Genomic DNA, 23,498 nt, shown 5'->3' with positions numbered 1-23,498 from the left:
AAATTTAAAATACATTTGTAAGTTGGGGGCAATATATGTCTTTCCATTCTCTTCTTGCTTATATTCATTCTTCAGAGATATTCAATATTAATTGGTGTTCCTTTATAGGTTATAGGTTATCTGTTATATATATATATATATATATATATATATATATATATATAGACACACACACACACACGGTATTTTATACACACATACACATATGATGAGTTTAATCTTAGTACATATAAGGCCCATCCTAGCCTATTTCCTCTGGATGTCTTAGCCAAAGAAACAAATCCAGCTCCACAACCATGGCAAGTGACGAGCTACTTTATTGAAATGTTTTGGTTTTGTTTTCAGGAGAAGAAGGAGCAGCAAACATGAGATTTCACTCCATAAAACACAGTAAAATCTACTAAAAATCCTCTTTGTTTGCCTCGTCACTGCCTCATCAATCTGTGCAGTTGCTACTTTTATCATCTTGTCCCCACACCTACAGCCCACTCTGGTCTTTCCTTCCTCTGTCCCTTTATTGCTGTGTGTCTCCATTTTCTTGCTATTTTCATACCTCCCCTCCCCGCAATAAGGGGGTCTGACATAACTCCATATTTCCATGTCATATCTGTTCATATATGGTCGATTATTTTCTTGTGTACATCAATTTAGTCTGTGTTCTTCAGTCTAATCAGCAGAGCCAATGACTCAATATATTATGAGTAGAGGAATGGGAAAGAGGGAAGGGGAAGATGGAGGGGTTACAAACATTTGTGATTTCATATATCTTTCCTCTGTCACACATACTAAAAAAGGCAGCATGATATTACTGAAGTTTCAATGTGAGAAACATATTCAAGATAAGAACATTATCTGAGCAGAAGCAGAAATACAAAAATCAATGCCTCAAGTAAACAAATATTAGCTAATGAAAAAGGGATACCATAGTTTATCTTCTTTGCTTTGGCAATAATTAAAAATGATAATGTTCAAACTGACAGTTAAATATTAAGACTAGCATTTTTATATACTGCTAGTAGAAATATAGATTGAACACTCTTTTCAAATTAGAACATGTGAAAATTGTAAAGTTTCTAACCTTTGTAATCTCTCTAAATAATTATAAAATATAAACAGAGAAACATACACAAACCTATTTTCATTATTTTAGGATTACTTATAATTAAGCCATGAAAATGTCTGGAAGTGGTTTGTTGTTTAAAAAATACTAGTTTGAGCTACAGTGGTAGAACCAAAAATTAAAAATATGAAAAGTTATCAAAATTGAGATGTTTGAAATCTATGTAATGACACTGCAAAATACTTATGCAATGTTAAAATTTATAATAAAGAAACCTGCAAAAGTTAAATAACTTCAGTTATATAACACAAATGAATATATAAATAGAAAATACACCAAAAAGTTAAATATAGTAATCTTTGTATTATAGAAGTTTTTGTTTCCTCTTGATACCTCCTGAATTTTCCAGATTAACCATAATGAGGAAGAATGAAAGTATTACTTCCACAATCACAAAAAGATACCCACGTTCTATTCTAAATAACAAATTCCACTCTTGTTATTAACATTTCAAACATAGCGGCTGAAATGTAAAAAATAGATCCCTTGTACCATGGAGAAATTTTGCTAGCCAGGTTCTACGTTATTTGATAAAATTGGAGAAGAACTGGGGAGAGAATTAGAGAGAGAGAACGATAGAGCATAATGTGAGTTGAGATAGTTCCTTGTTCCAAATGACAAAGGCGGCAAGGAGTTATTAGAATCCATTACAGATTAACTATTTTTTTTTACAGATTTATTTATTTGTGCATACAGAACTGGGGTACAGGCCAGAGGCTCAGGGGTGGTGAGAGGCTTCACTAGAGACAGAGTGGGGAACAACAGGCAGATCGATGAAGTACACTGCTGAGGGCAGCAGCGGGCGGGTCAGGAGAGGTCTGCCATGCATGTGGTCACCTCCGGGGCAGGTGGGGATTGAACTCATGCAGAAGAGGCTTTAGTTCTCAGTGCTGTGCTTTAACCCTATGTGCCACCAGGGAGGGCCCAGATTAACTATTTTTGTATTTAAATTCTTCCATTTTTTTGAGACAATAGGTCTTTTTAAAATTCACTTTTTGCCTCTTTAAATTTTTATTGAGCCAAACAGACAGCATTTACCATCTTTTAAAAGTTGAGATAACAGGGTCCTCCCTGGTGGCACAAGCAAGTTAAAGCACAGCACTAAGAAGCTAAAAGCCACTTCAGCATGAGTTTGATCCTCGGTCCCGGAAGTGACCACATGGCGTGGCAGACCTCTCCTGACCCGCCTGCTGCTTCCCTGAGCTGTGTACTTTGTCAGTCGGCCTGTTTGGCTCCCTACTCTGTGTCTGGTGAATCCTCTCACTGTCCTTGAACCTGTATCCAAGTGCTGTATTCATGAACACATGTATCTTTAAAAAAAAAAAAAAAAGAGAGAGATAAAAAAAATTGAGATAACATTGATTTACCACAATGATTTAGAGAGACAGGTTAATACCTCTCTGATATCTGTCACCACACTGAAACCCTGGTCTCTTACCTTTCATTTTTTGGGTTTTCTTATCATGCTTTACCTTTTTTATTTCATGACCATGGACAATCATTGTTGCTTGAGCACCTGATGCTAGAATAGGATTTGATATTGGCCAGTTAAGATTGCTTGACATACACTCTTTCTGAACACATTGATTATAAACTGTGTGCTGCTGAAAGCTAACCATGGAGAACAAACTTGGTTGATTTTTTAAGAACATTTTAAGATTAAAATACATAATCCACTCCTTATCCTTGCCTCCCATCAAACAAACATGTTGGTCACCTGGGGAAACTAGGTAAGAAGATGAAAATGATTAAGAGTAAATCCATTTTCACTATTCCAAGATCACTGTAGAATCTGCCCATTCTAAGAAAATCCTGATGCCAACAGCTTTACATAAAATATACACTGAACTCTCTGGCCATTAGAAACTATCCATGTGGATGGGATCTTCAAAAGAAACAACTTCTTTGGGGATTCTTGGGTTATCCTGGGATATTCTAATTTTAGGGTTGTTCTGGAGGGGAACACTCCTCCAAAGGCCAACAATGCCCCTGGGGAGCCCCAGTAACCAAATATGAGTTAAGAGCTCCTCCCGGGGGAAGCAGTTTCTACATTGTGGAACCTCAGGCCACGCCCAGGCTGGACTTCATTCCAAAGCAGTTATGCCCCTCTCTGTCACTCAGGGTGATTCAGGACTACCACACACATACGGGAACTCAAGGTATGTGGGTAACCACACTTGTTGGAATTTACTTCAAAAAAGAAATAAAGGGCCCTCCCTGGTGGTGCAACAGGTTAAAGCACAGTACTATCAAGCTGTCTACAGCCACTGCAGTGTGAGTCTGATGCCCAGCCAGGAGGTGACCCACATGGCACGGCATGTCTTGTCTTGCCTGCTGCTCCCCTCAGCGCTGTGTTTCGGTAGATCCACCTGTTCTGCTCCCCACTCTGTCTCTGGTGGATCCTCTTACCCCCTGCACCTCTGGCCTGTACCCCAGTTCTTATGTGCATAAATAAATCTTTAAAAAAAAAAGAAATTGTATTTTAAAGTACAATTCATTTACAAAAAGGGATGTGAATTTATAAGTACAATTTGAGACAGTTACACATATGGCAATCAACCAAATGAACACTGTCAACACCCCCAGAAGCACCCTGTGAAACCCTTCCTTGTCATCACCAAGTTCATCTTTGACTCATTATCTCTTCAGTGCCAGCAGGATTCTTGGCCAGGATTTTATCAATACTGAAGACATGTTAGAAAGACTTTCCAAAACAGTCCTTATTGTATAGCACATGACATGTTCTTGGCATTTAATAAAAAGGCTGCAACTATTTTTTAATTTCTCTATTGATCATAGGAAATGATTATTTTCCAGCGTGTAAAAGGCAAATATGTTCTAGAGAATAGTCTGCTCTACCAGTTTGAAAAATTTCAACTTGCTTTTAATCATTATTTCTAAGAGGCTATTTTAAGCAATTTGCATTTCTCTCTTTTTTATATCACTTAGCTCTTGAGTTCTTAGTATCTTCCCTATCAATTTTTGTTTGAATGCATGTATATATGTGAGTATGAAAAGATGTTAACTATTTGTCTGCCATTTGTAACTAATATTTTACAGTCAGTCTGCTGTTTAAGGAATAGAATTACTTTAAAAAGATTTATGCATTCAGAACTGGGGTACAGGCCTGAGGGATGAGTGGTGAGAGGATAGACCAGAGGCAGAGTGGGAAGGAGAAGAGGCACATCAACAAAGTACACTGCTGAGGGGAGCAGCGGGCAGGTCAGGAGAGGTCTGCTGTGCCACATGGATCACCTCCCTGGCTGGGGATCAACTTACATGAAGAGGCTGTGAAGAGCTTCATGGTGCTGTGCTTTAAAAACCCACTGTGCCACCAGGAAGGGCACAGGAATAGAAATTCTTAATTTTATTTATGCTGTGGGACATAATGATCACTTAAGATATCATGATTTTTTCCCAACAATGTTCCAATAGTTTGAACATTTTCAAACGTATACAAAAATAGAGAGACTATTATAAAGAATGCCATGTACTCATTAGTAGACTATTATAAAGAAGCCCCTCACTGTTCTTTTCTGAAGTATTTTAAAATTAACCTCAGATACAGTGCCATGTCACTTATACATAACTACTTTAAAATATATCTCTAGTTGAGTAGAGTTTTTCAAATCACAATCTACATACCCATCAACATTTAAACAAGAATCACTTAATATCTAACATCCAGGCAGGCTCAGTTTCCTCTGATTCTTTATTAAATGTCATTTCAGAATTGGATTTCTGAGTACAGAGTTAAGTAGCATCCGTGTGCTATATCGGTTGGAAGTGCCACAGAGATTTCACCTCCCTTTTTAAACTCTTATAAGTTATTTTCTTATTGAAAAATCTGGGTCATTTGTCCTAAGAAATATTCTGCTTTCTAGATTTGGATGATTATATCTTTTCGATGTGATTTATCATATTCCTCTATCCTCTGAATATTCTATCAAGTGGTAGTCAGATTTAGATTAATGAACTTCAGGTTTAAGGAGGGTGGGGGACATATCATAGTGTGGTGACTCCCCTTTTGCTACATGTTGTGGGATATCTGAGTGTCCCAATTTTAGTGACTAAAAAATTAGTGGTTGCAAGGATTTTCAGCCTAATCAATCTTTTCTAAGATGCCTAATCAACATTTGAGCTAACAGTTTTAGAATCTTTGATAATTGCATCCATTACATTATTGCACTAGAATTCTAACTTTTTAAAAGTCTGTTACAATATCAGATCATTCAATATTTTTGAGGATTTTGTTTCTGTTTCTTTTTAACAATTAAATCTGGGGTCAATCTTGAATTCACTTCACTGTACAAAGAAAATGAGGATTTAAATTGATTTCTTCAAACCAAATTAATGAAAACTATAAAATCTACATGTAGAATGAAGTCCATACGGGGAAAGGACACTTGAGAAGAAAATGGATCCTCATGGAGGATTCTGAGTGTTACTTGGTGAGAACCTCTGCATCTCATAGTTTTGTGGACCAATTCTGTTCAGTAAAAATAACATTAAGTTGAAAGCAATGTATATTAAAAACACTTGTATATGAATTTAAGTTTGGAAACTATTATGAATAAATAGGAAGAAAACAATTTGGAATAACAAAAGCACATTTATATGGAGGAAAATAACTCAGATAATATTGTTTACTAGGTATATTATGCTTGCAATAGAGTCATGAAAATATATAAGAAGGAATTAAAAGAAATCAGGGAAAGTTATAGGAATCTATGAAAGGACATACTCCTTTGACCAATCCTACATATACTATTCATGTATAGTTTTGAAATAAATGTTAGTGAAATAGTCAAATATTTGTTAAAGAAAACATGTAGACATTAGCTTTTCAATCTATGTAAGGTATTGTATTTTACATATTGTAGTGACAAACTCATGTGTCTGTTTTTATTTTATATATCACATACTATAGCTATCCAATAATTTGTCTCCATGTCTCTAAGCAAATAACTTATTAAAGGCCATTTCAAATTTATATTTTTCCCAATTTAAATGTAGAATAAATTGTTGATTATTCTCATAATTCCATATCAGGTTACTTAGCCTCAGTATTTTTATTGAAGTCAGAATAATCCAAAGACACTTAGGGCCCCTGAAAACATTTTTTAATAAAAATGTATATTAGTATAGGACAGACAAGAGCTGTGATGAAATTAAACAAAGATATGGTAAATGAAAATCCATACAAACCACAGAAATTTGAATGTAGAATTGGGCACTAGGGAGAAGGAGGATATTCAATGACGATAGTGGTTCTGGTGATGGGTGGTATGTTATAACATACACCTGTATTGGTATGAAATAAAGTAAAAATAGTAAAGATGAGAAGACAGAGGAGTGGATTTAATGTAATATATACAGGTATTGATTTATAATGATGCACAATAAAATTATTTTATGTTATAAAACATCACTTCAATAAAATTTTTTAAGTGATAAGCAAAATAATAATAATAATAAAAAAATAAAATAAAAGCTGACTTCTTCTAAAAAGGATATATTCTTGGAAAGTCTCCAGACAAGTAGTCAAGATGGATTTTATAATATTGGCTTGTGATGGTATTCTGACTGGCTAGAGGACTTTCCTGAGGGGGATCCCTAGCTGTTTCTAAATACTTACTAATTCTCATTTTCCTAATCTCTCAGTTTCCTCAGCCTGAAACACTGGTTAGAGATTTCATTATTTACAGAGACCTTATAGTAGGACTCAGAATGAGAGAATATCAAAGAAGATTTGGGTGTCTGTAACATCCTTTTACAATAAATAGCACTTTCATAAGAAAGATAAAACTAAGACTTTTGTGATTACTCAGAGTTTTGCTCAATCACTAAATTTTTGAATCTTGAAAATGCCCATTTTTCACTTTTGCAACCATCATCTTGCCATTGAGGGAAATAACCCTGCAAAATCTGCACACATGACATAATGACTCAACTTTAAGCAGAAGTAGTTGTTGTTCCTTTTCTTCCACTTCATGAAAAAGAACATATTCACCTCTTTCCAGATGTTGGCACTTTCTGTTTGCCTTCTAAATTGTCAGAAACAAACTTTATTGGCAGGGTAATTATTTTGGAGATGAAAAAGCTTTAAGACATTTCTCAATGGTTCCCCAAACCCAAACCCATCTCATTCATTATACAAGAAATTTTACTGTATTATCTTTTTGTTTGAGAAGCACCCATAGTTTACCACCACTTACAATATCAAATTTAATCCAGTTTCCTGCCTTTAAATTCTTTCATTATGTATCCCACACAACCTACCACCCTTTCTCCAACCACTCATTTTTTGGGAGTAGTTCTTAACATTGTCACTCCAGGCCATTCTCTCAGTCTGTCTACTTTTGCACATCCCAATCCCTAAACTGAACACTTTTTCATCTTTCTTTCCCAATACAGATACTAGCCTTTTGTTCCAAAAACCAAATCAAGTTTAAACTCATCTATTATCGGTGGTGGCTTTATAGATCTCTTTGTTCTTAAACTAAGCCTCTTTTAAAATAGAAAGGTATAGTTTGGGATGTATTTTTCTTTTACTGTTAGCACATTTGCTATTGTTTTCTAAATAGATTATAAGAGGAAAAAGTAGCATAATAAATAGGATAATATACATAGTGTAATATATAGGATAACAATAGCATAATATATAGGATAACAATGCACAATATATAGGAATTTATTTTAGATCCTATAAAGTTGTAATTTCTATGAATTTTTTTATTTAATTTGCCTGCAAATTTTTTTAAAGACTTATTTATTTATTCGTTAAGAATTGGGGTACAGGCCAGAGATGCGGAGGGTGAGAGGATTCACCAGAGACAGAGTGTGAGCAGAACAGGCAGATCTACGAAGTACACTGCTGAGGGGAGCAGCGGGCGGGTCAGGAGAGGGCTGCCCCGCTATGTGGATCTCCTCCGGGGCAGGCGGGGATCCAACTCATGCGGAAGTGGCTTGAGCTTCTTAGTGCAGTGCTTTAACCCGCTGTGCCACTAGGGAGGGCCCTACCTGCGAATTTTTAAGGATAATTTTGATGATATGCTTATAAATGTATAAATGTACAAATGTACAATGTACAAATGTTCAAATATACAAATGATCTAAGGGTATGGTAGGTTTTTTTTTTTTTAAAGATTTATTTATTTATTCGTACAGAACTGGGGTACAGGCCAGAGATGCAGAGGGTGAGAGGATTCACCAGAGACAGAGCTGGAAGCAGAACAGGCAGATCTACGAAGTACACTGCTGAGGGGAGCAGCGGGCGGGTCAGGAGAGGTCTGCCACGCCATGTGGTCGCCTCCGGGGCAGGCGGGAATCGAACTTATGCGGAGTGGCATAGTTTCTTAGTGCAGTGCTTTAACCCGCTGCGCCACCAGGGAGGGCCTATGGTAGGTTTTTTAATGTTTTAATTTTCATGCTTTCCTAGATCTAGGAATTTTGTAAAGTGACTTTGAAGCTCCTCCCATTAATAGATCACATCTATTTCCTCAGCATTGGCAGTTCCCGGCACTGGAACTTACTTAGGACAATCAAATACAGGGGAAATGATAGTATCTCTGTCCTGAGTTTGGAATCACAGTCTTTCTTGGTTTTATTTGTCATATTGGGATCCTTCTTCTAACATGTAGTCAAGTTCCAGCTAGTTTATTGGAGGTTGAGAAACCATGTAGAACAGAAAAAAGTCCTTACAGCTGTTCCTCTAAAGCCACTAGCCCTCAGGTGACTTAGCAGCTGGTCACAGAGACATGACTGGACCCAGAGAAGTTCAAAGCAACCACTAAACTAAACCCAGGCTAAGTACTGACACACAGAATTTGTGGATTAGGACAACAAAATTTGGTGTAGCTTAATATATGGCAAACATTAAAGAATATAAGGAGAAAACATGTGATGTCAGAAGCTTCAGCCTAAAAACATCCTAGATAATTTAAGATTGGAGAACTAACCATAATATTAAGGTTAAATATAACTGCTATAAGTACAATGCTTTAAACATATGTTCAGAACTACAACTGTGTTAATATAGGACAGCACAGATATAGTTTATCAATATATATGCCAAACAATTAGACACTCTGGTTAATCACTCAACCTTGTTTATCTGGTCTTTCAACAAAACTAATTTGATTTTATGCCTTGTTAAATATATAAGACCATAAAATGGATTTTTCTGGGGGACAATGACCATGATATTGAAGTGTAGGGAAGCCATCCCACACAGGAAAAAGTGGAAGGACATTCAACTGTGTATCCAATAGAAAAACTGACTGGTAGGGTGATAGTTACTTCAACTGAGAGCTAGCATATAAAGTCTGGACTTATTTAGTGTCATTTCATCAGATTTAGGATGCATGAATAGAAACCAGAAGGAGGTAGATTTCTGGTCAATGGAGGTAAGAAATTGAGTTAGACAGGTTGTAATTGAGTACTGTTGAAGAATGCAGACAAGGTAGTGAAAGCTTGTCTTCAAATACCTGCTATTTGAAGTTGGGCAATGGAGTCTCAATTTCCCTTCATCTGGATAATGGAAGTAACAATAGCCTCATTTTATAAGGGTGTGATAGAGATTAAGTAGGATTTTGAAGATAAAATTCTTAGCTCAATGGCAAGCAATGCATAAATTTTATTTATTATCATTAATAATAAGAGCTATATAAATATAAAATGAATTTTTGCCTCTAGGGATAGAAAGATCTCGTGAACCTCCCTCTATTCACAGGAGTTTTGGCAGGTATTTGTGGGATAGATTTAAGCATTTGACATTTAAATTACTTTTTAATGTAGAGTAAGTCATTTTATATCCTTTAAAACAGGAATAACTTTAGTATTCCTCCAGAATACTCCACAATATTGAGGAGATAATATCCATCTACTATATTTAATAAAAATTTTTGATGATATATGATAAATGTAGGCTTTTCTCATATTAAGAGTAGTTCCATGCTGAAATAAAGGTGTGCGAGCACTCTTAATTTCTTTGTATTTCATCTCTTCTAAAGAAAGTATATCACTAAGGTGTTTTTTTGTTTTAAATTAACAGTACTAACTAAAACTAAAGAGTATATTTTACTGTTACAAACTCTTGGGAATAATTAAATTCTATTCTTTTCACACTCAGTGTGATTAGATATGTGCAAGGTACAAAAAGTCTATTTATTTTGTGATTGACCTAAAATCAAAAGTCCAAAATGAAGTCAGTAGCTGTTTTCCCTTCTCTCTGTACAGACAACACCTGGAAATGTTGACCAGGATCACTCTTGTTCCCTCAAGTCACAGCAGGCAGTTCTCTCATTGTACTTCTGATTAATAAACGCATCTGACACAATAACCTAAATGGGTAATATACCCATCTTTCTGAATTATCCCACTGTTATCAGTTAATAGGAGTTCACTTTGACCAAAACACTATCTTCACTGTCACTAACTGATGAACATCTTTAATTTTCTTATAATGAGCGCCAACATAAACATGGGCATTACACTCAGCTACACTGACAAAGAGAATCCTAGAAATGCGTAAGTGAGGAAATGAGTTTCAATGGACTCCAAATCTGGATGTGTAATGAGATGAACAGACAGGATATTCATTAATACAGACAAGATTTCTCAACCATTCCGTGCCATTCTAGACCATTCTATGGCATGTGGCACAGACTGTGCCATACATTGAGGAATACATTGTTCCATTACTAAGAGGAGACAGAAATGCATGACAATAATTTCAACAAAGTTAGAGGAATGTTATAATAGGAAATACACAAACTAACATTTTAACTCAAAAGTTGTACGAAGGCAGAGAAGACATGGAAGTGAAGATGAGACACATTTTGAAAAAAGAGAAGGTGATTCGAAGGAACAAGTTGAAGGAACATCATGCCCAGGCAGGGTCATCCAATTCAAGGGCAGTACAATTCAAGGGCAAGACCATGGGGAGCTGAATTTGGGGGTAGATGTTTCATATGTTCCCCATTTCATTTTGAGTGAGTGTTGACAAACACATCAATGAATGGAAAGCCATTCCACCTTTTTGTCAGTAAGTGATTTGCTCATATTTACAAGTTGGAAGGACAACTGTAGTGGTACCGATGAGATATTGAAAAGAAGGTGAGAAATAGTACAATTAATAAGTAGGTAAGAGATGATGACCTTAATAACAGCCATTAGAATGCAAAGATGCCAAGGATTTGGAACCATCTGAACAGAGTTAGTGACTGAATGGATGAGAGACTGGGAAGAACTAAGGATGACACAAAGTATCTGGCTTGCTTTGTTGAGCGTATGATAGGAACCTCAGAAGGAAAAGGAATTGGTAGTGCAAGGGAATCCAAAGAAGGAAAAAGCAGCTAACTTATTTAGTTTTGAGCAAATGAAGCAGAGAATATGGAAAATACTCAAGAGGAGGAAGCCGATTTTTTTTTTTTTACATGTACCTGTAATGAACACTGAAAAGAAGTTTGGAGTATTATTGAAGGAAGATAGCAAAAGAGACCAGGAATGTCAGATAAAAATTAGAATGGCCATTCTCACAAAGGCCAAGAGGAACAACTTTCAAAAGAGGTCAATTGAATCAAGTTCAAGAACTGAAATGTACTCTGGCAGTCAGGTCCTTGGCAAGATCACTTTCACTGATGCAGTGAAGGAAGGAAACAACTTCCATTCTGTAAGCCTGAGAACATTTTCTCTTTTTTTCCTATTTTGTTTTAATTTCTACATGTCTCAACACTGATTTCCCTAGCAAGTCTTTAGTGTAAAAATTGCAGCTCCTTTCTTTTGCAATTGAACAGACTGTTAAAATATTCAGTAAGTCAGTGTCTTTTAAGATAAAGTTGAATTTTTCACTAAGCTATTTGTTAGGGAAGTTTCAGAAGGCATTTAATTGTAAAGCAGCCTGAACCCAAGTACAGAAAACAGCAACCTCAAATACAGTATAAGAAAACTTTTCCCTTTCTTTTCCTACCAGTTCCCTCACCTTTTTAACAAGCAGCTACTACATGGAAAAAATTTTGTGTGGTACTTAGGGTATATAAGTAATGACTAAGTCACAATCCTGTCTCCCCTGAGCTCCTGGTAGAGATTACAAGCCTTTGCAAAAGACAGACATGCAATCAACCAGCACTAAAGTAGATTCGGTTGAACTAAATGTTCACAACAGTTCTAAAAGCAAAGTTCTAAGGGGCCCAAATGTAACTCCCCATCTCTCATAAAATGCAGGAAATGACCTTTAAAAACATAGACACAATTGTGGAGTTCATCACACCACTAATTACTCCCTGCTCTTTGGACCATAAACTTTTATGCAATCTGCTCTCTGTTCACTTCATTCATGCTTATTTATTTTACCAGGCATCCAAACGGCCTCTAGGAAAAGCTTAACAGGCTAAGGGTAGCTTAGCTCTACCCTTGTCTTTTTGGGTAATTATTTCTTTAAATCTAACTTTAATGATAGTTAATCATGCCACTTTGACTCTGTTCATCAATTGTTAAAGTTCTTAAAATTAAATGCACAGCCTCACTGACTAGGTGAGCGTGAAGCCTCTGTCTCCCTGAAAAGATAATTGGGACACCAAAATATATGGAATGGCTCTGAAGAATACTATTTTGATCTGAGTAATCTCATGGTGATGTCTTTGCAGTTCACATTCCCTTTAAAGTTCTTTGTAAAGCTACTTCCTTTAAAGGGACAACCTAATACTGAGTGCTTACACATTATTTCCCACTTGCGCAGGTTGCTATTTTTAACTGGGACCTTTTAGAAAATGAAAATCTAAGGTTGGCTCACTGTAGTCGCAGTGACCCATAATATAAACCAGGTCATACTTTTTTTTGGCATCCACTGGTTCTTTCAGGAAACTTTGATTATATTTCAACTAGGAATAGAAAAGAGATCATCCTTCAAATCCTCCCCCCCCCCCCGCCCCAGTAGGGGGTTAAGGCAGAGCTTCTTGAGTCAGGCATACCTGGATTTGCAACCCAACTTTATCATTTATTAGCTCTGTGACCTTGACAAAGTTCAAGGCCGCATCTCCAGGCTTCATAAGGATAGGAAGAACCTGTTAGTGTTTGGCACACAGTTCTCCACCAATGGTAGCTATTATAATAATTATGGCTGCCATTATAGTTTATACCAAATTGTTCAGGATTACTGTTTATAACATACTACTTCACACATGGAAAGCATTGGCCTGTTTATTTCTTAGTGAATGCTTGACTGGCATAGGACGATTAGCATGAAATATTTCCAAGTAGGGCTTCCTTTGGTTTTCTCAAGGGCACACAGTGAATTGAAAAGGTAGCAAAAACACACAAATACTGTATAATTCTACTGATAGTTCTGTAGTGCTATTGTTCAGAGTTTGGTGATTTTTTTTTTAGAGCTATGTAGATAGAGACAGTATGCATCCTATGGTTATCTTAAGTCATCCTTTTCCTCTACTTCCAGGTGGGGCAAAGTAGTTTCTTTTTATTCTGATAAACAGACCAGGCAGACTACTTAATAATTTCCAACAAAGGTATTTTTTGATGTCATTTAGCTAGGTTATAGGGGAAAATGGGGTAATGTTAGTTGGAAGGAGTCAGCACAATGAGACAACACGAGACAAGGATCAACAATTGCATTATACTACAAATATGACCCCATGACCTTTGATATTTGTACAGTTCCAAATAGCAAAGGTCTAGAGATTATGGAGAGAGGTGTGCATACGCTTAAGAAAACATTTATCTGATATTTTAACATAAAGTACATCATGATGTGTCTCTGCTATTAGTCCATAAATATTGCACCATGTAGTCCAGCTTTTATATACATATATATATATAGAGAGAGAGAGAGAGAGAAAGAGAGAGAGAGAGAGAGAGATAGGTAAGCAGTAAGCAAAATCAATCAACAGAGAGAGATAGATAGATAGGTAAGCAGTAAGCAAAATCAATCAATAAGAAGGATTTTATTTGTTGTTTCCATTGTTATAGCATATAGGCAACTTCTTTCAGATAAATTCTATATACGTAAAAAATATTTTTGGAATATTAATCACTTACATTTCTTTTATTTTCTGTACATTTTAGGAGCTGGAATTGAGTATTCTTATATGTTTACATAATGACATAAACTGAATTGTCATTGGTTTAAGCATATTTGTAAAATCCTAGACTAACTCTTTGTTGTTTATGAAACTTATTTATAGAGCCATCTTGCCAATTAGGAATGATGGGATGCACAGATTTCTTTACGTCTTTGTGTATAAGGCTGTATTTCTTCCACAGATGAACTCCTTCCAATGGACCTGGGCTTGGTGATAGTGAGAACCCAGGAATCTAAGTTTAAGGAAATATACAGATGGGAATGGGTATACTTCCTGGTAAATTAATATTTATAGGACAGTGCTAATGATATTAACTTTTAAAATAATCTTTGTCTTCAGTTAAATACAGCAGGCCACTGGCTGCCATCTTGTATAGGCACATTTAGTTGGAAGGAAGGCTGAACACATTGTGTTCTTTCATTGGCTGGGCATAAGCCCAACTAGAACTTCCATTATTTTAGAAGGAGGAGAAAATTGGAAAATAACTTAATTTGAAAATAATTCACTCAAAAATTAAAATTACGTTCATTTCAGTGGCAGTAATTGCAGTGGCTTGCTCCTACTAAGAATGATAATTATTGTCTGATTATTCTAGATCTGATTTTGGGTACTTTTTTTTTCCCCAAAAAAACAGCAGTAAACCAAAGACTAACTTGTGGGTCCTCTTTGTCATATTCTTGGCTCACTGAAAGCCTTAAATAGTTGGTATTAAGTCACTTCTCATAGAATTTGTGCTATCTATCCAGACCCAGCCTTGACTGATAATAAAACAATGTTTAATGTTCGCAACAGACCAGACTTGAAAGACCATTCTTAAAATGGCCCCTGTTTGCTAAGTAACTTTCCTTTGGTTAAGAAAAATAATGATGAGGCTAAATAATGAATGAGCTAAAGATGAAACTGTGAAAAGGGACACCTCTTACTTCTTTTATTCCCACAGATGTCTACCAACTTTGAAATAAAGCAGCTCTATATTGATAATTCTGACTTCATAGTTCCTTTCTTTTTAATCTATTGTTTATCCAGTTACTTCCACCTTGTTCCTCCAGCTTCCCCTCCACTCACCCAGAAATGCAAAGGCCAGTGAAACCTTGTTTACCCTGTCGTAATCCTTTAAGGTGGTTTCTCTCTTCATTTCCTTCTGGTTAAATCAAATAGGACATTAAAGTTACATTTCAGGAGAAGTGTACCTGTCACCTAAATTCTTTTGAGAAAGGCAGACTGGCATAGCTGTGGTCATGGGCAGCCTGACTCCCAAATATCTCCTGCTGCTTATGTGTTCTGGGCAGTTTCCTGAGGTTGTGACACATTACTGGGTTGTTCTAACTTGGCATGATCTCTTGCCAAGCTGAAATAATGCTTTTTTTCAGCCTAGTCTCTTGTCTGGCCATTAACACCAATGATAATTTTGTGTGGAGAGTCTAGTAATTGAATTTTATATCATCTTCTCATATGACCAATCTTCCTAAATCCCTATTTTTGTCTCCATCATCATTGTTTAATGCCCTTTCAATAGTTGACTTTGGTTCTGCCATTAATTTATTGAAATCCTGAAATCCCTCTTACATTTACTGTTAGCTAGTGTAATCTCTTGGGGGCAACATGTTTACTGTCAAATACATTAAAGTAGTCCATCTTAATTCATTCTCCAGAGTATCTCCTATAAATTACAAAGAATGTCCTCTAGCTAAGACATTGTGGGATTTGGGGAAATAAGCTCATCTCAAGCTTTCACCACACAATATTTAAGCAGCTGCAAAGATGAAGAAGACAAAGCTGCCAGGTCATCCCCTGAAAATCCCAAGACACATATTTTTAACATTTGCATTCTTATTTACATAAATTTGTATGCTCCATTCAAAAGGTGCTGACTTCAATTATGTAAAATAAAGCATGCAAACTTCTCTAGTTCTGAAGGTGTATCATCACACATTCCAGGCTTGCTTGCCTGCTGCCCAGAGATTTCTCTGACTACTTCTCTACCCTGAGAACTTCCCCTCCTTTGTTCATACCCTCTAATCAAGACCATTAAGGAAAAGAGTTCTCATTTATTTGTAATGTTTGAGTTGAATCCAAGGTTTCTTTCTTTTTTTTCTGTTATGATTTCATGTTGGAATCCTTTGTTTTCCAATTGAGGTTTTTCACAAGAATGTCCCTTCCTCCACAGCAAGGAAATGTTGGCTCTTGGTTCGTCTTGGGGTACCATAGTTTGAAGAGTAGAAATATCATCTGGCTCTAGCCTACAGGCTTTCACCTAACACTAAGCCTCTTGCTAGTGAAGAAGAGAGTCTGGATTCAGGATTGATAAACTTTAGATTCACTTTTTACTCCAAACACTGCTGTTGACCTTTATAATACAAATTTCATTGTGTTTACATTTTCATCATCGTTTCCCCCACCCCCCACCCCAAGTGCATGGATAACAGAGTTGATTACAAAGTGAATTTGTTGCAGTATTTTGTAGCCAGTATTTTAAACCCAGAAGTCAGAGCTAATGGAAGAAAACAGCAAGACTCCCCTTTGGTACCAATACCACTAATCAAAGATAGTCCTGGTGTCACTAAACAGATACGGGAGGGGAGGGAGAGGAAAATCACATAGTGAGATAGTATCACGGAGCCAAAGTGATCATACAGCACTTCCACTCTCTGAAAAGCATTCCAAAAAGTTACTTTTTTATACTGCTGTATTTCTTTTTTTAAAGATTTACTTATTTATGCATACAGAACTGGAGTACAGGCCAGAGGTGGAGGGGCAGTGGAAGGATTCACCAGAGACGGAGTGGGGAGCAGAACAGGCCGACTGATAAAGTACACTGCTGAGGGGAGCAGCAGGTGAGATAGGAGAGGTCTGCTACGCCATGTGGGTCAACCTGGCTGGGTATCAAACTTGTGCTGAAGCAGCTGCTGACAGCTTCTCATTGCTGTTAGTATTTCTGTTTTTTTTTTTAAAATATATTTAAAATTTATATATATATATATATATATATTACATAATTCTTCATTTTGTACATATTTTCATCTAGTTATGGACTTTCCACCACTTTACCTATAAGTCATCACTATAGAGTCCTGTGTGCTCTTCCCACCCCATGGATGGAGCTGGAAAAGATCATGCTTAGTGATATATGCCAGAAAGACAAAGAAAACTACCGGATGGTTTCACTCATAGCAGGAGTGTAAAGGAATCAGGACTATGTATCTATCTATATAGATAGATATATATTATATATATAATTGAAATAAAGTAAAACAAAAAAACACACATCAACTAACAACTATAAATCATAAACATTGCACCTGGGAGGAAAGGGTAACAGGTGTTGTTAGTATTTCAGATCAGGTCTAGGAAACAGTCAACTCAGGACTGCTGATTGTATTAAAATGAAGTTTAGTCAAGAAAGACCCCTGGGGGCTTCATTGAATTCTAACCTCTTTGAAATGACTTCTCTTAGTCACCAGAAAGCAGAAGTCTATTTAAAGACCTAAAGATAAGCAAAGTCAAATTAGGCAGAACTGGAAGGAACCGCAGTGGGACAAGGACAGAAATGCTGGAACAGCTGTCACCTTTTTTGACCTTTGGGATATATTTTGTTTATTTATCATGTTAATCTTTGGGTGAAATGATACTCCTCTCACTTGGAACTGAAGTCAGCAGAGAGGAAGGGCAGTCCTCACTGAACACAAAGTACAGAAACTTCATCCCAAGAAGCTGGGCTGCTCCCTGCTAAGCCTGCAAAACGTCAACTGTGTTGACAGCACGAGCAGGAAGCTTCCTGTTCAGCAGGAGTTTCACACTCCGCAGACAGCTGCCTTGGCAGGACTTGCAGCCAAAGCAAAATGACCAGGAATTAGCCAGGAAAATATTCATTTCCTTTCAAAAACTGCAAAAACTCTGGTTCTGCCAACATGTCTCCATACCATGGAGAGATGGAGAGAAAAAGCTCCACTGAAAGAATTTTGTTAGCTTTTGACTTGCCCCTCCAATGACTATGTTTCACCCCAGTCGGGGTGGTGTGTAGTCCACAGGTGCCCTGCAGTGACAGGAGACAGGAAGGAGGCCCCGGAAGACCGTGGTCTTCACATTACGCTGTCCCTGGGAAGGTTCTGGACACACTCGCCAGAGTTTGGTTTTTCTTCTAGACACAAAACAGTGACCTCTCCAGTTCCCATTTCTTGAGATGAGCAAACTGGAGATGTATTTCTCTCATTTTACCACAGGTACTGTTTTTCACTTATTCATTCACTCAATTTATTTGCATAATTTACCCATTGGCTGGATACATGTCAACAAAATAGGTTAAAAAAATTCTTGCTCTTATAAATTTATATTAAATTATTTAATCCTAGTGACCATCTCTCGGGGCAGGTACTAGTAGTGTCTTTTACAGGCCCCTTATACAAAGTCATATAGCCAGTGTCTGGGACCAAAAGTCTGCCACTAGAAAAATAAGGCTTTTTACAAAAAGGTTGATTTCATGGGAGGAGCTCTGAAGGCTAGATGAAGGGTTACTTAGAAAAATATATTTTATATAGTAACTTCTACAAGGGCATGTCCCAGAAAACCTAACTTTCTTATCTCTTTTCAGTGGGGAAGGCAGAGTTTGATTTGCATACTTTCTTCTACTGTGCCCTCAGAGACCCTAGTTGATGTTCACTTTCTCCTCCCCTTGCTTTCTTAGTTAAGCTACTTCAGATGGCATCGGAAGTCATGTGGAGAGTGGCTCTGTCACGCTGGCTATCTCTTATGTGTGCAAGAAGTAGATTTACTATCAAATTTCTTTTTGAAGTTCTTTTTATCAATCTGTCTAATGCCAGTTTGACTATTTCCTGGCCTAGAAGAACCCAGAGGGGTACAGGATTATTTCCTTTGCCCCCGACAACATTAGATAGCAGAGCAAGGATTAGAACCGAGGCAGGCTGGCAGCCTGAGAGTCCATAACCTAAACCGTTGTGTTCTCTATACTCCCCTGTGAGATAGACAGATGTGATTTTCAGGTTCAGACAAGTAGCAGTTCAGGGGAAAAAAAAAACTGTAATTTCTTCTCTAAAGGTAAAATCTTTCATTCTACAAGATAGTTTAAGTAAAAAATATGGCAGATGTTATCATTGAGACAAATGTATAACGGTGGCTAGATTTTACACCAACATGTTGAAATATTTTTCCTCTCCTATAATATAAATTACTAAAAACAGCCTCTTTCTTCCAGCAAGTTTTCATAGGCAGAGGAAGGTGGTAAGGAGATAAGAACCAGGACATTAAGGGCATTAGGAAGGACATCACCAGGGTGGAAGTGGAGGCATCAACATCCCTCAGTTCAACACTGGTGTATCTAAGGCAGGAACCACTAGGACCAACAAATAGTTCAAAGTTGGATTTTTGAACTACTGACTGATTTTATCAGTCAACTCTATATCAATTCGATCATTTCACCCAAATAACTCAAGACAAAATAAAGTAATATAGAATAGGTTCAAATCAAATTGTTCAATAAGAAATGGATGGGCTCTTACTTTGCTAATTGGCTTCTCAATCAGAGGGCTTGTGAAGCAGACCGGAGTGATGCTTCTGTACAGTGAAGGTTTCCATTGCTGTTCCTGCAAGAAAGGAAACACACACAAAGATTTCAGGGACTTAGCTGGCTTTCCTGCTGCATGGAGCCATTTCCCTGTTTCTCACAGAATGCCTCAAGCATGTCAATTTAAGGCACGCCACGTATGGAAGTCAGCATTTTGCACCTGTGTCTTTAGTTTGCGGTCTTTGCAAACTCATTTAACCTTGTACAGGGACATCTTACAAAACCATTTATTACATTTTGCAGATATTAATATATACTGGTGACAGAAATACAGAAAATTTTTGGTTACGTTTTCTTAGAACACAAAGTCTTTATGAAGATTTTTTAAAATTAATTTCACTAATATCCCATTTCATGAAAACAGTGACCACATGTAAATTCCTGGTTTTCAAATGTTCTATTCCATATCAAATAATTCCAAAGTTCTCTACCTAGTTTTTAGAACCCTCCAAAATATGATTCCTTTTCTAATTTTAGGGCTTCAGTTCCATTTTTCCCATAATTTAACCCAAACCTCAAGCCAATTTGGCCAATGTGTTTTTTTTGAGTAGACTCCAAGATGCCCATGTTTATGTTATTCTTGGTTCTGAAAATATACTTTCCTTAGTATCTGCCTATGATTCCCTACCTGTCCCAGTCAGTTTGCTAAGAAATTTTCGCTATTTTCCTTCACTTCTGACTAGAGCAAGAATAAATATCTCCCTGCCGCAGAATTCATGAACTATTATTAGAATGCTTGTCACTGTCTGCTGAGAATGTGAGCTACCGAGGAAGGACTCATGCCTTGGTTATCTTTGTGTCCTTCACAATCTCACATGGTCTTGAACATTGTTATGTTTTAAATATCTGAGTTCCTAGGAAGTCCATATATTGAAGTCCTAATCCTCAAGGTGATATATCAGGAGGCAGCACCTTTGGTAGGTGCGTGGGTCACGAGAGGAAAGCCTGCATAAATGGGATTCATGTCCTTATCAATGAGATCCACAGAGCTTCTTCCACCAAATAAGGAAATAGTGAGAAGCCCACAATCTAGAAGGGACCCTTGTCTGCCCATGTTGGTACCAAAAATATGAGAAATAAGTTGCTATTATTTATAAGCTGCCCAGTTTATGGCATTTCGTTATAGCAGCCTGCGCATACTAAGACAGTGTAAGTAATTTCTACAAGAGGGATCTTTCATTTTTGTCAGCTGAAGCTTTTTTTTTTTTTAAAGATTCATTTATTTATTCATACAGAACTGGGGTACAGGCCAGAGATGCGGAGGGTGAGAGGATTCACCAGAGACAGAGTGGGAGCAGAACAGGCAGATTGACGAGGTACACTGCTGAGGGGAGCAGCAGGCGGGTCAGGAGAGGTCTGCCGCTGCGCCATGTGGTCACCTCCGGGGCAGGCAGGGATCGAACTCATGCGGGAGTGGCTTAAGCTTCTTAGTGCTGTGCTTTAACCCACTGCGCCACCAGGGAGGGCCAGCTGAAGCTTTTTTAAATGTGGTCACTGAATTTCAAAACATCAGATCTGACTCTGTACAACATCAGCTGTAGTTCTTGCTACACTCATTTTTCACTCTTTTCATTCTTTTTAGAGGGGATATCAAGAAGTTTGTTACAGAAGGAGGAAAAACTGTGAGTCCCAATAACCCCATAAAATCAAAATGACCTTTCAAAATGTGTCCACAAACATTGACCATTGACCCATCCCAACCAACTTCCCAGGGCTCATTAATTGGCCTTGTTTCTTGAGTGAAAGGAAGATTTTTCAGTGGTCTTAGCAAAGGAATGGAGGAGGGGCCTCTGAAATCTGTACCCGTACTGTAACTAATCATTTTACTCTTGGCAAATTACTGGTATTTCAGCTAAGATGGCCCTGCCTGTAAATATGATTTGCATTATGTACACACATTTTGCACACTACATTGAGACTAACTATGGTGGTATTTGTGGCCCAGAAAGGCAAAGCATAAGTCCTGGGGAAGAGACCCTGCAATGGCTTTCAGAGAAGCCGGTCAAACCTCTGGCTTCTTCCCATGGTCAGGGGTTATGAATGGATTCTGAGAAATGTGGATTTCTGTCTTTCAAGAGTTCAACTGATAGAGCAACTCATTTTGCAGGTCATGTTCCAGTCATCAAAGTTTAATTACCATCAAACTTCACTCACTCACTCAAGGATAATAGCATGCATGAATGAAAGTTACAAAGGACCCCATCCCCCAACCCCACCTTCCAGAGATAAAAAGGCAATGAATAGCAGCAGCAGCAAGGCCAAAGGATACATTTGAGACTGCAACTTTATAAAATGAAAATAACAGTCTCAGTGTTAATGATGTGGGCACATGACTCTTGTTTTGAGGAAGTCAATCTGCAGACACAGTAGATGAATCTGAGGAACTCTGTCCTTCCCTGAGGCTGGCCCAGTTGCCATGACAACGTGTAACTAGTTTCTTTTGGATTGTTGTACAGTCTAATTTTCTTTAAAGATTCCCTTGATATGTCTGCACTGGGTATACTTAAGGCTGAGGCATAGTCATTGCAGAACATAGATTTCTTATGTAGAAGTTATTTTCTTAAAAAAATAGCTTCACTAAATATCTCATTGTACAAAATCAATGAGCATTGGTAAATTTCTGGTTTTCAAATTTGGATTTGAATATGATGATTCTGGATCACACATAAAAGGGAATTTTTGAAATAATGGGTTCTCATGCTAAACACAGAGTAGTGACAGGCATAGGGTTATTTCTAAATAGCATTTTCCTTTCCTTATCTCCCCTTCTCATTTTGAACTTTCTACATACAATGTTGTTGTTGTTGTTTGGCTGACTGACTGGGGGGCTAGTGTTTACTGTTTTTCCATTATCTAACTCACCCTTTGCTAAATGTGGGGAAGGGGGACATAGACAAAGAAGAATAGTCAAGAAAGAAAGAATAGTTGCTGAAGTCTCAGGCAAAGCAGTCCTTCTCTTCAGTTTTCTGGAAAATGAAGGTAATTATTACCCCTAGATCTTCATCCCACAAAAACTTCAGGCACTCCTGAGAAGCTAAGAGCTGCAAAGAGATTTCCAAACGACAGATACCTGATGTTATTTTTCTAGGACAAGATTCCTAAAAGAAGGCCAAAGAAATGACTGGAGCCTTTGCTGAAATTACAACCTTCAGTGTTTATCCTGGTGCCTGAAATATAGAGTAGCTCTTGGTGCCAAAGGACAGAAATAATCTTGGCTTGTGAGGAGGAGACTCAGGGATCATCTGGCAGGCTCTGCTGATTGAGCAGCAGGGCCAATCCAGATGGCATCTGCTTAGGGTGCATCACTGGGCACCCCAAAAGGGTCCTAAGAATACTGAAGAAAAGTGCACTCAGAAATCTTGATTCTATATTCCTCAGAAGACATGGACATCAGGGTCCATCAGGTATCCAGCCCCTCCCTCACACCTTGAGACTAAGAACAGTGTGTTCCATTTTGAGAAAGAAGTAGATTCTACCTTAAAAATTGTCCTTCCTCTATCAATTATTTCTCTATAAAAAGAACTGCACCTTGTATCCTTAGTGCTTTTTAAAGAACTATAAACACAGCAGTTTAGCTATCTTCACAAGCCATTTCTAGGACCTAGGATGTTGGAGGAACTGGGACATTTCAAACAGTGGGAGCCAGGGGAGAAGAAAATTTCTGAAAAGGACATGGTAGAGATACTCACCATTGTTCTGGTCC

General features: G+C 37.4%; 1 protein-coding gene across 4 annotated transcripts in view; it reads right to left on the bottom strand.

Moving 5' to 3' along the window:
• The window catches only part of RASGEF1B (RasGEF domain family, member 1B), a 507,272-nt gene that overhangs the window by 121,455 nt on the left and 362,319 nt on the right, over nt 1-23,498 (bottom strand). For all 4 annotated transcript variants that reach the window (XM_012724270.1, XM_012724271.1, XM_012724272.1 and 1 more), the window contains one exon: nt 19,731-19,814. In XM_012724270.1, coding sequence (XP_012579724.1) covers nt 19,731-19,814 — 84 coding nt within the window. The remainder of the gene's footprint in view (nt 1-19,730; nt 19,815-23,498) is intronic.

Source organism: Condylura cristata, unplaced genomic scaffold (assembly GCF_000260355.1).
Source record: "Condylura cristata isolate star-nosed mole 26May11 unplaced genomic scaffold, ConCri1.0 scaffold00012, whole genome shotgun sequence".
NCBI lineage: Eukaryota > Metazoa > Chordata > Mammalia > Eulipotyphla > Talpidae > Condylura > Condylura cristata.
The sequence above is the reverse complement of the archived record's forward strand: the minus strand, read 5'-3'. Positions and strand labels throughout refer to the sequence as shown.